Source organism: Diceros bicornis, chromosome 3 (assembly GCF_020826845.1).
Source record: "Diceros bicornis minor isolate mBicDic1 chromosome 3, mDicBic1.mat.cur, whole genome shotgun sequence".
Classification (NCBI taxonomy): Eukaryota; Metazoa; Chordata; class Mammalia; order Perissodactyla; family Rhinocerotidae; genus Diceros; species Diceros bicornis.
Window position 1 is genome coordinate 49831150 of NC_080742.1, and position 15649 is coordinate 49846798.

Sequence of the window (15649 nt, forward strand, 5' to 3'; positions counted from 1 at the left end):
TGTAGCATTATAGATTATGGCCAGATACTAACTGCTTTGACCATAATATCCCAATGACAATAAAAGATCTTTGCTTTAAAAATTCATTAAATTGTTATTTATTTTTATATATAACAACACGTGCCATGATCCAGTGATTGAGGTTGATTTTCGAGATGGATAGCCATGGAGTTAGGTACAATTATTTTGAGTTGGTAAACATTGAACATAAAAGTTTTGAAAATTGGTCAAAATAGTGATCTACTTAACATTGTACTTTTACGACTTCTGAAGATCACAGGCTAGAGAGCCTATAATTTTGTAGTAATGAATCTTTATACTAAATATGGAAAAAGCACTCCTGAAGTTTTATGTATATAGATAGCAGGTCCCATTTTTTAAATGTTTGAGTCACCGTGTATATAATATATATATACAGCTATGTGTATAATATGTAAAACTCTCCCAAAATACATGAATAATAAAACTAAATTTGTTCTCCCATGTAATTATAACTAGTGTTCTTAATTTTTCCTTCAAAATTCTTAGACATTCTGAAACTTTTTTCACATTGTTTTAAAAGGCTCTTGTTTTATCTTGAGGCAGATACTAATCTCTCTTCTGGAAAATATTTGAGGAATTAAGCTCAGAAAATGATCATTATATCTTAATTTCCTTAAGGAAAAAGCACAGAGTCCTAAATGGAAGCCTGTTCGAATGAATTTGTGATGTGGTTCAGGCTGAGATTATGGTACCCGCCCTCCTCTTGTTCCAATGGATTTGCTGTGAGAATTCATGTAATAACATCTGTAATGTATTTTGAGTTCTTGGGAGAAATTCAGTACTTTAAATAATAGGATTATTTTTATAGTACAATGAATATTCACAAACTTTTAAGAATACAATTCACTAATGATTCAGCATCATATCACTTTTATGTGAGTATACATTGTATATTTGAGGAAGATTTCAATTCTGTAATTTTTTAAGGTAAGATTATTGTTAAATTGCATTTTTGTTAGCTTTAAGTTTTACTCATTTTTAAATATTTCCCACAATTCATCATGTTACTTTTCGTGTTCCGGGAATGATTTAGTGCACAGGATCAAAAATGATTCCTTAAACACTAAAAGTGAAGGAATGATGATATCTCATTTCTAAGGTAAGAATTTAAAAGTATGATTTGCACCAATTCTGCAATACATTGCACTAATTTCTTTAAAATAGTCTCTTCTGATAAAAATAGAGATGGCGTACTTCTGGCTGAGATCCTAATTCTGACTCATGACCATGCGACCTTTGATAAAATTTCTCTCTCTCTGTACTTTTAGTACAGAGAGAGAGTACACTTGTTTAAGTAAGGCTAACTTAATGTCTGTCTTCACCATAAATTACAAGAAATAATTGTATTAATAGCAATTGCTAAACGGGAAAATCCTTATTGGGTGACTTTTCGCTTATATTGAGGTTGCTTATCTTTCAGTTCTTTTATAGTGTACCTCTTTCGGAGGTAACATAGTGAATGGTGCACACCATTCAAGAATCCTACCTCCAGTGTTAAAACAGCAGCAAGGGTGTAGTTCCGCCTGGAGGAGGGTCTGCTCTGCTCTCTTAGTGCCCCTGGTCAAGAGGGCCATTTTAGTTCAGAATCCCATTCTAAGTCCAAACCCTTAGCAAATCCTTGCTGCCAACCAAACCACTCACAAATCAAACAAAATTTAAGTAAGCAATCCAGTACTCTCTCAAATCTGAAGACACTGATCTTTTGCCCCTAAAAGCTTCCTTAGCTTATTCTTATGGCTGAAATTTATCAGTGCAGCCCTATTGTTTAACCCATAGTATTAAGTTTAAAAGGCATCTGTTTGTTTATAGGGAGAAACATTCAGTTAGGTCCAGTTAGTGGACCTCAAATCAGACATGAATGCATTTTTTGTTACATTCTCTTTCTAATTGCTTCACAGCCATCAGCTGATAATGTAGTGCCATCATAAATCTAACTTGCCTCCAGACACCAAAGTCAGAAGTGACAATTCATTTTTTTTTTCCTACTAACTTTTACTGTTTTCTAATCTCCAGCACAAACTGAATGAACAGGTCTATGGTTAACATAAATGCCACTTATAACTTGGGAGATAAAGTGATTCAATGGTTGTAAACCTGTCTTGAGTCCCACTGAACATGTATTGTCACTACCACAAAGCAGAAGCCAAAAGGTCTTATTTTGAAAGTTGGAAATAGATGTCTTTATCGCACTTCGGCAAGCCAGGAGTTGAAACCTATAAATATGACAAGCCATCCTGAAATTTGGCTTTCCTCATATCAGTCAAGAAGCCTGGGAGCTTCAAAGAAAAGGAGAAAAGAGCATAGCGTTAAAAACTCCTCAGCTATAAATTACCTACATTAAACCAAAAGTCATTACCAATGGTTTTCATCTTATTCTTAAATAGGAGAGGCAGACAGTAGTGTAAGTAACATTGCTTTGAAGACATGAGCCTTGTTCTGGTAAACATGGTCCAAGTGAGAAATGCCTTAGTCTTTTCAGGTAGAGCCAGATTTGAGGAATAGCTCATCTCCATCAGTAATTGAAATACAAGATAAATGTTTCTTTTGGCTGTGTGTCCTCTGTAAAAGAACTGACTCCCATTTCTTTGGTAACATTGGTTTTTAAGGAAGTGGTAGAAGAATTCGCTGTAGAAGGATAAATGCTAGGGTCCAGCACCAAGTGTAATTTTCTACCTGTTGACGTTGGGCTCTGTTAGAGCCCATGATGAGTATTGAATGTGAAAACCTTGCTTTGGGGGATATTTTTTTCTGTTTCATTTTGGTATATCTTTATTTTGAACACAAATGCATGCTCTTTTTAACCTCCAGTCTTTGACGTGATTGTAGAAGAGAATTGTTTTTTAATGGAGGGCGAAATGCTTGTTAGCAACCTAAAAACCCAAGCTGAATAGCTGCTAAAGTAAGTTTCTGATGAAAAAGTTTAAAAGTAAAACTTAGTTGCTACTGCTTTCCAAGTAATCTTATTACTAGAACTATATAAAAGAAACATTACTGCTGTCCTTGTATAAATTTTTCCTGCAGTATAATTATTGATTTTTCAGAAACTGTCCCTATAAATTTCTTTTCACATATTTCCATATGCTGTCCAAAACAAAAATTATTGAAGTGTTCCATCTGTGACATTGCATACTCTTGGTAAAATATTTTTGTATATATAAAAAAAATAAATATTTAATATTGGAAAAAAATGTAGTGTTTCTTTATAGGTAGAACTAAGGTTTAGAGATAATACAATACAGAGGATATCAAATTAGCTTGGTAATTTCTTTTAAATGCTAATAGTCTTTGTAAATAGCCTCATGGCATTTAGTTTTTCCCACCAAAATGAATATATAAATTTTTCACCTGCCTCTCTTCTTTAACAAGGAAACCCTAACTGTTGTTTCCTCTGTCCCAGCCCAAACGATTCGGTGCCTTTCAAAGACAACATACTCAAGGAAAGAGTTTCAGAGACAGGGAAGATTAAAATAAAGGATTGAGAAAAGGCCCTGTGGTTAGATGGCATGTGATGCAGGACCATTTCCCAGCCAGCCAAGAAAGAGAAACCCTGGTGGGGAAGACAACGCCTGCTGTGGCACACAGCTCAGCCCTGGGGCCTGCAGGGCAAAGAGAGGTGGACCCACCAGGCTGGCCAGAGATGGAGGCGTGACTGGGCGAGTGCAGGACGACTGCTTCCAGAGAAGGTACTTTGCAACTCTTTCCCAAGCTAGTTTCTGGGATTCCATACCTCGTACTTCAGAAATTGCTAGTCCACTGTATTTCTGATGTCTGCAAGAGAATTAGGTTTCATATAAATATCATTCTTTCATCTTATGCTACCTGTCAGTTTTCTATCCTGGCAGGAACAAATTACCACAAATTTAGCTGCTTAAACACAAACTTATCTCAGTTCTGTAGGTCTGAAATCCAACACAGGTCTCACCAGGCTAAAATCAAGATGTCTCCCAGGGCCTGCTCTGGCTCTTATTTGGAGGTCTGGAGGAGAATCTGCTTCCAGGCTCTTGCAGGCTGTTAGCAGACTACAGTTCCGTGCAGTTGTAGACCTGAAGTCCCTGCTTCCTTACTGGCTGTCGGATGGACTGCCCTCTCGTCCTTGAACTGACCTCTTCTGTCTTCCGAGCCAGCAACTGCACTCAATCCTTCTCACGCCTCATCTTGCCTGCATTTTCCTTGGCCAAGTCTCTCTCTCACTGACCCTCTGCCTTCTCTTTTTTAAGGGCCCACCCAGATAATCCAGGATAATTCGTTTATCTCAAGGTCCATCACCTTAAAAACACCTGTGCAGTCCCCTTTTGCCACGTAAGGCAACATATTCATAGGTTCCAGGATTATTAGGTCCTGGACACCTTTGAGGGGCCATTATCGGGCCATACCACACTAGCTAATGTCAGTGTTTCTTCCTGGAGCCTTTTATGAAAAGGAAGTGGTCGCGGAAACATTGACTTAAGGTGGCTGTCCTGTTCTGTTCCAGGAAATATTATTCTATTTACTGTTTTCTGGGTGATCCTGGGCTACCGGAACTAATTATTCCAAATCTATTTTTAAAAGTACGGTTCTTGATCTCAAGCAGTAAATAAAGGTACATTTAAAATTAATAATAATAGGTAATGATGACGTTACCAGTTATAAGAACCTTTTGTAGGCCCAATCTCACCCTCACTCAAGCATGCCAGGCACTTAATCATTTCTCTACCCACCACATCCCAGTGGGGGTCTGCTAAGAAGCGCAGCAGTCACTGGGGGGCTGGGAACCCCTGTAGCAGTATAAGGCTCTGTCCTCTTCAACAGCTAATTTTTACAACACAATCCAACAGGATAACTGGCCAGTCTTAGGGCAACTGTGGAAACAGCCAAATGCTTTGGTTGCCTGGTTGATGTAACCCAAACTTTCGGCACTTGTGCAATGGCATCTTTTCTTTCTGCCTGAAGTCTGTCTTAAGTTTTTGGTGTTTTGTTTTATTTATTTTTTTGGTGAGGAAGATTAGCCCTGAGCTAACATCCGTTGCCAATCCTCCTCTTTCTGCTGAGGAAGATAGGCCCTGGGCTAACATCTGTGCCCATCTTCCTCTACTTTATATGTGGGACGCCTGCCGCAGTATGGCATGATAAACGGTGCATAGGTCCATGCCAGGGATCCGAACCTGTGAGCCCCGGGCCACTGAAACAGGGCATGCGAACTTAACCACTACACACCACCAGGCTGGCCCCCAGTGTTTTGTTTTAAATTTAGAGGATAATACATACAAAATTCTAAAAAGAATTTTGCCTCTTATCCCAACCTCTAAATCCTCTCCCCAAAGGAGCCACTCTTGGGTTTCTGATGAACTCTTAAACAAGGTTTCCCATGCATTGTGATACTTGTATATCTCGTTTTTACACGAGTAGATTCATATGACACAGTCTGTCTGCAGTTCTTTATTTCAGAAAACCAGACAAAAAGGCATGTATAGTGCCACCATTTTAGCACAACTGTTTTCACTTTTGCATATTCTTTTCCAATTTGTGTATAAGGCGCTTATTTTTTATGTTGTTGCTACCACAGCATACAACTCTGTATCCTTTTTTTCTCATGTATCATAAGTATTTGCATAAGGTTCAGTCTCATTTTTAATAGAAGTGATAAAAGGGTTGTTTGCTTCATTTCTTCCTTGTTAGTGCTCATTAAAATCTGAAGGGCAGGAGGGAGTAAGCAGATGATGTTGAGGTAAAAAACACATGCTGAGTAACATTTGTCTCCATCAACTGCTCCTCCTCATCCCCACTGCCTCCCTGCTCTAAAGCAAGACAAATTCTAGCGGTAAGGCTAGCTACTTTTTGCTAAGGGAAAGCAGAAGGAGCTTCAGGTCCCCAGTGGATATTAGCAATGGAATCAGGGGCACTAGGGAGACAGTCCAAGCTATTTATAGTAGAAGGATATCAAAACAGAATAAAAAGCAAAATATATACAATTCAAAGTTTCCTTTGATACAATATGTAGTATTTTACAAATTAAACATCCAGAATGCATGGGAAATCAGCACGTTGTTCTAGACATAGAATTAGTATGTCCAGGAAAGCATGCCAAGTCAAATAAAAGACATATAGCTAGACCCCTAAGGAAGAGTGTCCTGTTGTTAGATTATTTTAGTCTAATTTTGTTTAGCAGAAGAATATATGTACTCTAGTGGCATTTACCACACGGCATACAGCACATCCAAAACATAGCCTCTTTAGAAAGAGAAATTGCCTTCCCATAGCATTCACAGTTTAAAACGAAATTTGGGATCAAAGCATCAGACTCATCAGTTTTTGTATAACAAAGAAAGTGGGAAATATAAGAAAGTGATAGATGGACCTATTTTTCTGCAGAAAAAAAGGTCTGAATGTATAGTAGCTTAGAATTTCCAACCCTCCTCCAACTCTCCAGGTGCTGGAGTCTAACTTGGACACTGTGTCACCAGCACAGGAGAGCCCTTGTGAAAAAGAGACTTTACAGATGGCTAAACTTGAGGTGATTCATAGTGCAAAAAGTCACCACTTCTTAAACTGTTTTGTAAATTCATTTCCTTGATCAACTTTTAACATAGATCTGACCTAATCCCCAAAGTGTATCTTAACAATACTCAGCCTTGGCCGATGGCATGTATTTGTAATTCGCTATATGACATTATTAATGTGCTCCACCTAAAGCGCAGAGTCCATTCAGGCTTATGTAAAGAATTAGTGGGAAAACGTTAGGGTCCTTCGGGATGACGGCTTTCACGGACGACTGCTGTCTCTCCACGTTGATGTCGGCTGAGGCAAACAGACGCTGCACAATCCCAAACCTTTCTGTATCTTTCAGAGGAGCCAAGGCTGGGTCTTCAAGATCAGATACTCCATCCTCAGACAGAGCACGGAGCTGAAATGACACATTTACACAAATTCACTTAAAAATGTTATAGAAAATCCAAATAGTTGAATAGTAATGCACTTCTAGCTAATTATGAAAAAAAAAATGGGTGTTTTTTTAGGAGCAGGAAACCCCTTAAGATGTAACAAGACATATTTGACGCAGGCCAGGATCTCAGGCTTGATTTTTCCAGTTTGCCTGGAGTCCTCTATCTGAATCCCCCCTCTCTGAACTCTACCTTCTAGTAGATCCATTACCTCCAGTAGATTAGAAATTTCAGAATGTAACTTGCTCATGCACACAGTATGTAAGATTGGTCTGAATTTTTATCTTAATGAAGATAGAATTTCTTACATCTTTGCATGAACTCCTCAAAGGGGTCGGTTCTGTAGTTTAGTTAGTCCTGCTTCCTGCCTCAGGAACCTTTGTCCTTGCTATTCCTTTACCTGGCATACTCTCCCTCCAGGGATCCACACAGACCTTTCCTCCTCATCTCTCAGTTGTCAGTGGAAATGCCATGGCAGAAGGGCCTTCCTAATCCCCTCTCTATTGATCCACTCCCTGCCCCATATCCCAGCCACTATTACATTACTATATTGTCTTCATATGCTTACTCTATCTGAAATTATCTTCTTGATATTCAACTCTTCAGCTGTTTACTAAAACCTAAGCTGCTTAGGAGAGAAGGGACCTGGTCTGTCATGTTCACCTTTTCCTGCCTAGAACATAGACCCTCAATGTGTGGAATGAAAGTTCTTCAGAGAGGTCACTTCGGATGCTGCTCTAATTGCAACTGCTCAGAACGTTTGAAACTTAGCTTTTAGGATCTTGATCAGTGCCTGTGACACTTACTGTGTTTTAATCTTCAGTAATTACAAATTTTCCAGTAGATTTGATTTTTAAACAGGCATTCAGAACCAGATCAGATTAATAATGTGGAGCGTAAAATTTTTAAAAATGAAGTAAGCCTATAAAGTATGTGTGAATTTTAACTGAATCTGAAGGGAATCCAAAAGAATTCCAGAAATGTTCTGAACAGGGGTAACCTTACCGAAAGTAATACACAGCTTGCCCCATGGCTGAAGGGCAGCACTCATTTGAATATAAAAGTACTTGTGTGTCTATTATCAAAATTGATCTTACAAATTTACACCTTGTGGATTCGCCAAATACAACTCATGCAGTGTAACTGCAGGCTTAACGTTACCATTTGGCCCAGACCGTGAACTGTGGATTATGCTGTAGAGAGTGGATTAGGCCACGAGCACCACATCCCTCCCAGCAATTTAAGAGTGAGCTCCACCAGCACAGGCTGCAGACTGCCAACAGCACCGCTGGCTCTGCGTCCTGGGCCTGGAGGAGAAGTGCTGAGCAACATCCAGCCTCCTTCTCTGAATATCTGCCAACCCCAAGTGCCCAGAGGCACTTCTAGGTATAAAAGAGACTACAGTCACCCACAGGGTGGGGGGGTGAATTAACATTCTCTGTTGATGATTTTAACTCACCTTCTTACCAGTTCTCTCACCCGGATGACAAATGTGTTAGTGTATCTGACACTGTTCTCTCAAAAGCCCTTCAGAAAGCCTCTCAAGGTTACTCTGGTCACCAGACAAGAAAAGACAGGAATGCAGGTAGATTTTTGTACCCTGTTCTAAGTAAATTCCTGTAAGAAATACATGATACTCAATTCCTTCAGGGGGCAGGAGCCTCGCTGTCTTAAGAAGAGTTGTTGCAATATCTAGGGAAGGTTGTGTGAAGACACCCAGAAAGGTCTTTAAAGAGAAATTATTTCTTTATATATGTGGAGCAGCCCCACAAAGGCAAACAAATGTCTCTATGGGTGGGTAGTTTTGTACCAAAGTAGAATACCAGCCATGCTAGAACTTCAGGTGTGTCCTAATGGCTACTCTTAGAACACTAACAGAGCAGAACTTGGAAGCAACACAAAGATCAAATCCTTGAGCTGATCTGCAAGGAAGATGACAGCTCAGTGTGAGTTTGTTGGGAGAGGGAGTTAGCTAATATGGTCTTCGCAGTATTTTTTTATATACTTCCTGAATGCAGTTGATGACTTTATCAATACATGGTAAGGCTCTAACTTGGGAAATGCTAAGCACTCAGTTGCTGCAAAAGGAAGCGGGGCCATGAAACTGTCATAGCCCAGCTATGATGAACTGTCATGCTCATCATTGCAGACAATTAGATAATGATACGTATTGTTTCCATAACCAAACTATTCCACCAGCCTTTACCCCCAGCTGGCCTCAGGACACACATGCTGGCATGTTTTCGAGTAGTTCTATTTCTGTGGTCAAAGCAGAAGGACGCGGCATTCTCTGGGCGGGTAGAATCTGCTTTCAGTCGTGCATGACATCTAAACTGCTCCTCGGAATTGATGCCTTGCTGTACATGTCTTTGCTATGCAAAGAAGTACGAAAGGCACTAACCATAGTGCTGGAAGTTCCTAAAGTAGACACTTAACAAATTTGAGGGTCCTATCTAGGCAGTCTACCCCAATACCTGCTTCCCAGATCGGGGAGCAGGGCTCTGAGCTTTGGTCCTTTGAGGCTACATGAGCTTGAGGCTGGCCTTGGCCCTTAATAACCAGACCTTAAAATAATCCAGCCAGGTAGGCTCTGCTACTCTGCCCGAGGCTGAGCAGCACCTGCAGAGGCTACATTAGAGGAGCTGTCAATTAGAGTGGTTTCTGGGCAGCCTATTGATGGTTCCTTCTAGTAATGACCCAATTTGTAATTTAAACAGGAAAGCTTAACCTTGACTCTCAGGGGGCTAAGTTCATCATTACCTAACTCTTGCTCTTACCATGACATTTCCAGAGGGCACAAAGCTAATGACATTCCTAAGAGAATGAAATGTCTCCCTGAGACAAAGCAGTCCTCTTGAATACCTCCCTGGTGAATTAGATGCAGAGCTGAATCAAACTGGTCCAGCCACAGAACTGCCACTGCAAATGATATGGTGCCAGGCCTCTTCCCTGCAACATTTCACCAAGCCTTGGCCAAAATTCTCTCCAAACAATGGGAAAAGCATGAAATTTAGAGTGTAAAGACAAGGTTGGAGTCCTAGCCCTGTTAGTAAGTTCTTCAAACAAATCCTTTCCCCCTTCTGGGCCTCAGTCTTCCTGGGGTGTGTGGTGTGGGTGGAGTGTAAAAAAAGTGGGGTTAATAATAATATCTGTTTAACTTATTTTGAATGGCTGTTGAGGATGAGAAAGCCTAGAGGTGTCTTATCAGCTGTTAGGTGTCCATCTCCTCATCATCTCCCCATTCCTGCCCATCCCCAGGTGTCATGTGGGAGGTTCCTTACCAAGTGGCACAGCATAGGAATAATCTGGAGCTTACAGCAAGTGCCCAGCAGAGCTGCTGCGTTATCTGGCATTTCTGCAGGAGACAAAAATCATGGTCAAAAAAAACATCCGTGGGAACTGAGCCAGCCCCGGGATTGTACCTAATTTATGCTTGGGCACTCTTCCATCAGCCGGGCAGAGGATATGCTCGTGATTGTTGAATAAACGAATGAATGATGCTAAACAGGCAGCAAAGGGCGTTTAGAAAATAGCTGCTGGAACCAGGTAACCAGCTCTGTGTTCACCAGAGGATATTCCTTCACATTCAATTTGCCAAGCAGGAGGAACTGTACAGACTAAGGGAAAAGTGAATCAGCATGGAAAAGTAGAAAGAACTTGGGATTTGGTGACAAGAGCTATGTTTGAGCCCCACTACATACTTGGTGTGTGACCTTGGGTATACCTCTGTGAGTATGTTTCTTCATTTCACTGACCATAGATTTTTTTTTTTTTTTTTTGCATATATCAGAGAACTGAGTAAACTATAAAGGATTCTACCCAGGTCACTAGTGATTTTGGGGAGAAAAATGCAATGTGGCCTGATCAAGGGGTGGCACAGCAGACCTCTGAGCACAGGACTGTGCAGGGCCCCGGGCCCACTGCTAGCTTGACACAAGGGCACCAGTGGCCAGAGGGCCCTGCAAAGCCCCAGGAAAAGGAAATCCAGGTCAGTGTTATTCAAAGTGGACTTTAAATATCTCCTAGGGTAAAAGAGATGCAAGTCCTAAAAGTACTCAGTCCCTCAGGCTACAAGCTTTGAGCTGAAAAGGCAAAAGAGAAAAAAGAGTCACCTGCTGAATCATTTGGCCCAGGGACCACTTATGAACTCGCTCCCTCTCCTGAATTTATTAGCAGCCTTATTTATGAGTGGTGGTGTGTTGCTGAGGCTGTGATCCAGCAAAGTACAATGAAACATGGCCCATTCCCAAGAGAAGAAGGCTGCTAGGAGGTTGGGGCAGCCCTGGGGTATGATCCTAAAATTCCATATAAATCTCGTGTGTGCATTTGCCTAAAGAGAGGGTCCACAGTTTTCAACAAATTCTCAAGGAGGCCCTTACCCCAGATCAGGAAGATTTAACAGATACATACAGAACATTCCATCCAAAAGCAATAGAATACACATTCTCAAGTGCACATGGAACATTCTCCAAGATAGATTCTATGTTAGGTCACAAAACAAGTTTTAATAAATTTATGAAGATTGAAATCATATCAAGCATCTTTTCTAACCACAATGGTATGAAACTAAAAATCAATTACAAGAAAAGAACTGGAAAATTCACAACATTATACAACATGCTACTGAACAACCAATGGGTCAAAGAAGAATTCAAAAGAGAAATCAAAAAATACCTTGAGACAAATGAAAATGGAAATACAAAATACCAAAACTTAAGAGATGCAGCAAAGGCAGCTCTAAGAGAGAAGTTCATAACAATAAATGGCTACCTCAAAAAATAAGAAAAATCTCAAACAACCTAACTTGACACCTCAAGAAACTAGAAAAAGAAGAACAAACAAAGCCCCAAGTTACTAGAAGGAAGGAAATAAAGATCAGAGGGAAGTAAATGAAATACAGACTAAAAACATCAATGAAACTAAGACCTGGTTCTTCAAAAAGATAAACCAAATTGACAGACCTTTAGCTAGACGCACCAAGAAAAAAAGTGAGAGAACTCAAAATCAGAAATGAAAGAGATGTTACAACTGATACCACAGAAATACAAAGGATCATAAGAGACTACTATAAACAATTATATGCCAACAAATTGGACAACCTAAAAGAAATGGATAAATTCCTAGAAACACAAGCTACCAAGACTGAATCAGGAAGAAACAGAAAATCTGAACACACTGATTATTGATTCAGTCTACTTACTAGTAATCAAAAACCTTCCAACAAACAGAAGTCCAGGACCAGAGGTTTCACTGGTGAATTCTACCAAATGTTTAAAGAATTAATACCAATCTTTCTCAACGTCTTCCAAAAAAAAAGAAGGAACATTTCCAAACTCATTTTACAAGGCTATCATTACCCTGATATCAAAACCAGACAAGGACACCACAAGAAAAGAAAATTGCAGGCCAATATCCCTGATGAACATAGATGCAAAAATCCTCAACAAAATAGTAGCAAACTGAATTCAACAATACATGAAAAGGATCGGGGCCGGCCCGGTGGCGTAGCGGTTAATTGCGTGTGCTCTGCTGGCGGCCCAAGGTTCGGATCCTGAGCACGCACCAACGCTCAGGCCATGCTGTGGCAGCATCCCATATAAAGTGGAGGAAGATGGGCACGGATGTTAGCCCAGGGCCAGTCTTCCTCAGCAAAAAGAGGAGAATTGATGACAGATGTTAGCTCAGGGCTAATCTTCCTCAAACACAAAAAGAAAGAAAGAAAAGGATCACACCATGATCAAGTGGGATTTATTCCAGGGATGCAAAGATGGTTTTCAGCATCTGCAAATCAATCAATATGACACACCATGTTAACAAAGTGAAGGATAAAAATCATATGATCATCTCAGTAGATGCAGAAAAAGCATCTGACAGAATTCAACATCTATTTATGATAAAAACACTCAACAAAGTGGGTATAGAGGGAACATACCTCAACAGAATAAAGATCATATATGACAAGCTCACCACAAACATCATGCTCAATGGGGAAAAGCTGAGCTTTCACTCTAAGATCAGAAACAAGACAAGGAAGCCCACTCGCACCACTTGTATTCAACACAGTATTGGAAGTCTTAGCCAGAAAAATTAGGCAAGAAAAGGAAATAAAAGACATCCAAGTCAGAAAGGAAGAAGTACAACTGTCACTATTTGCACATGGCATGTTATATACAGGCATACCGTGGCGATATTGCAGGTTCGGTTCCAGACCACTGCAATAAAGCGAATATTGCAATAAAGCGAGTCACAAGAATTCTTTGGTTTCCAAGGGCATATAAACGTTGTGTTTACACTATACCGTAGTGTATTAATGTGCAATAGCATTATGTCTAAAAAAACAATGTACATAGCTTAATTAAAAATACTTTATTATGAAAAAATGCTAACCATCACCTGAGTCTTCAGCGAGTCATAGTCTTTTTGCTAGTGGAGGGTCTTGCCTCAATGCTGATGGCTGCTGACTGATCAGGGTGGTGGTTGCTGACGGCTGGGGTGGCTGTGGCAATTTCTTAAAACAGACAACAATGAAGTTTGCCACATTGATTGACTCTTCGTTTTATGAACAATTTCTCTGTAGTATGCAATGCTGTTTGATAGCATTTTACTCACAGAACTTCTTTCAAAATTGGAGTCAATCCTCTCAAACTCTGTCACTGCTTTATCAACTAAGTTTATATAATATTCTAAGTCCTTTGTTGTCATTTCAACAATCTTCACAGCGTCTTCACCAGGAATAGATTCCATCTCAAGAAACCACTTTCTTTGCTCATCCATGAGAAGCAACTCCTCATCCATTAAACTTTTATCATGAGGGGGTCGGCCCGGTGGCGTAGCAGTTAAGTGCGCGCATTCCGCTGCTGGCGGCCTGGGTTCAGATCCTGGGCATGTACCGACGCACCGCTTGTCAGGCCATGCTGTGGCGGTGTCCCATATAAAGTGGAGGAAGAAGGGCACAGATGTTAGCCCAGGGCCAGTCTTCCTCAGCAAAAAGAGGAGGATTGATGTGGATGTTAGCTCAGGGCTGATCTTCCTCACAAAAAAAAAAAAAAGTTTTATCATGAGATTGCAGCAACTCAGTCAGATCTTCATGCTCCACTTCTAATTCTTCTTCTTTTGCTGTTTCCACCACATCTGTGGTTACTTCCTCTACTGAAATCTTGAACTCCTCCAAGTTATTCTTGAGGGTTGGAATCAACTTCTTCTAAACTCCTGTTGATGTTGATATTTTGACCTCTTCCTATGAATCACAAATGTTGTTAATGGCATCTAGAATGGTGAATCCTTTCCAGAAAGTTTTCAATTTACTTTGCCCAGATCCATCAGAGGAATAACTATCTATGACAGCTATAGCCTTATGAAATGTATTTCTTAAATAATAAGACTTGAGGGCCGGCCCCGTAGCGCAAGCGGTTAAGTGCGTGTGCTTTGCTGCGGTGGCCCAGGGTTCGCCAGTTTGGATCCCGGGAGTGCAGGGACACACCACTTGTCAAGCCATGCTGTGGCGGCGTTCCATATAAAGTAGAGGAAGATGGGCATGGATGTTAGCCCAGGGCCAGTCTTCCTCAGCAAAAAAAGAGGAAGATTGGCAGATATTAGCTCAGGGCCAATCTTCCTCACCAAAAAAAAAAAAAAAAGAAAGAAAGAAATAATAAGACTTGAAAGTCACGATGACTCCTTGATCCAGGGGCTGCAGAATGGATGTTGTGTTAGCAGGCATGAAAACAACATTAATATTATTGTCCATCTCCATCAGAGCTCTTGGGTGACCAGGTGCATTATCAATGAGGAGTAATGTTTGGAAAGGAATCTTTTTTTCTGAGTAATAGGTCTCAACAGTGGGCTTAAAATATTCAGTAAACCATGTTGTAAACAGATGTGCTCTGATCCTGGCTTTTTTCCATTTATAGAGCACAAGCAGAGCATAAAAGGCCCTAGGATTTTCAGAGTAGTAAATGAGCATTGGCTTCACCTTGAAGTCACCAGCTGCATCAGCCCCTAACAAGAGAGTCAGCCTGGCCTTTGAAGCCAGGCATTGACTTCTCCTCTCTAGGCATGACAGTCCTAGATGGCATCTTCTTCTAATAGAAGGCTGTTTATTCTACACTGAAAATCTGCTGTTTAGTGTAGATGCCTTCATGAATTATCTTAGCTACATCTTCTTGCTGCAGCTTCTACATTAGCACTGCTGCCTCACTTTGCACTTGTATGTTCTGGAGACGGCTTCTTTCCTTAAACCTCATGAATCAACCTCTGCTAGCTTCAAACTTTTCTTCTGCAGCTTCTTCACCTCTCTCAGCCTTCGTAGAATTGAAGAGAGTTAGGGCCTCGCTCTGGATTAGGCTTTGGTTTAAGAGGATGTTGTGGCTGGTTTGACCTTCTATTCAGACCACTAAAACTTTCTCCATGTCAGCAGTAAAGCTGTTTTGCTTTCTTATCAGTCAGCAGTAAAGCTGTTTTGCTTTCATATCAGTCATATGTTCGCTGGAATAGCACTTTTAGTTTCCTTCAGGAACTTTTCTTTCACGTTCACAATTTGGTTAACTGTTTGGTGCAAGAGGCCTAGCTTTCGGCCTGTTTCGGCTTTCGACATGCCTTCCTCACTAAGCTTAATCACTTCCAGCTTTTGATTTAAAGTGAGACTCGTGTGACTCTTCCTTTCACTTGAACACTTAGAGGCCATTGTAGGGTTA

General features: G+C 40.5%; 1 protein-coding gene across 4 annotated transcripts in view; it reads right to left on the minus strand.

The window, feature by feature from the left end:
* Positions 1 to 5448: 5448 nt before the first annotated feature.
* GSDME (gasdermin E) overlaps positions 5449 to 15649 on the minus strand; it is a 117135-nt gene continuing 106934 nt past the window's right edge. For 3 of the 4 annotated variants that reach the window (XM_058527323.1, XM_058527319.1, XM_058527328.1), the window contains exons 9-10: positions 10241 to 10314; positions 5449 to 6922 (exon numbers count right to left, since the gene is read on the minus strand). In XM_058527323.1, coding sequence (XP_058383306.1) covers positions 6692 to 6922; positions 10241 to 10314 — 305 coding nt within the window. In that variant the 3' untranslated portion in view covers positions 5449 to 6691. The remainder of the gene's footprint in view (positions 6923 to 10240; positions 10315 to 15649) is intronic. The other variant, XM_058527331.1, reaches the window with a different exon arrangement.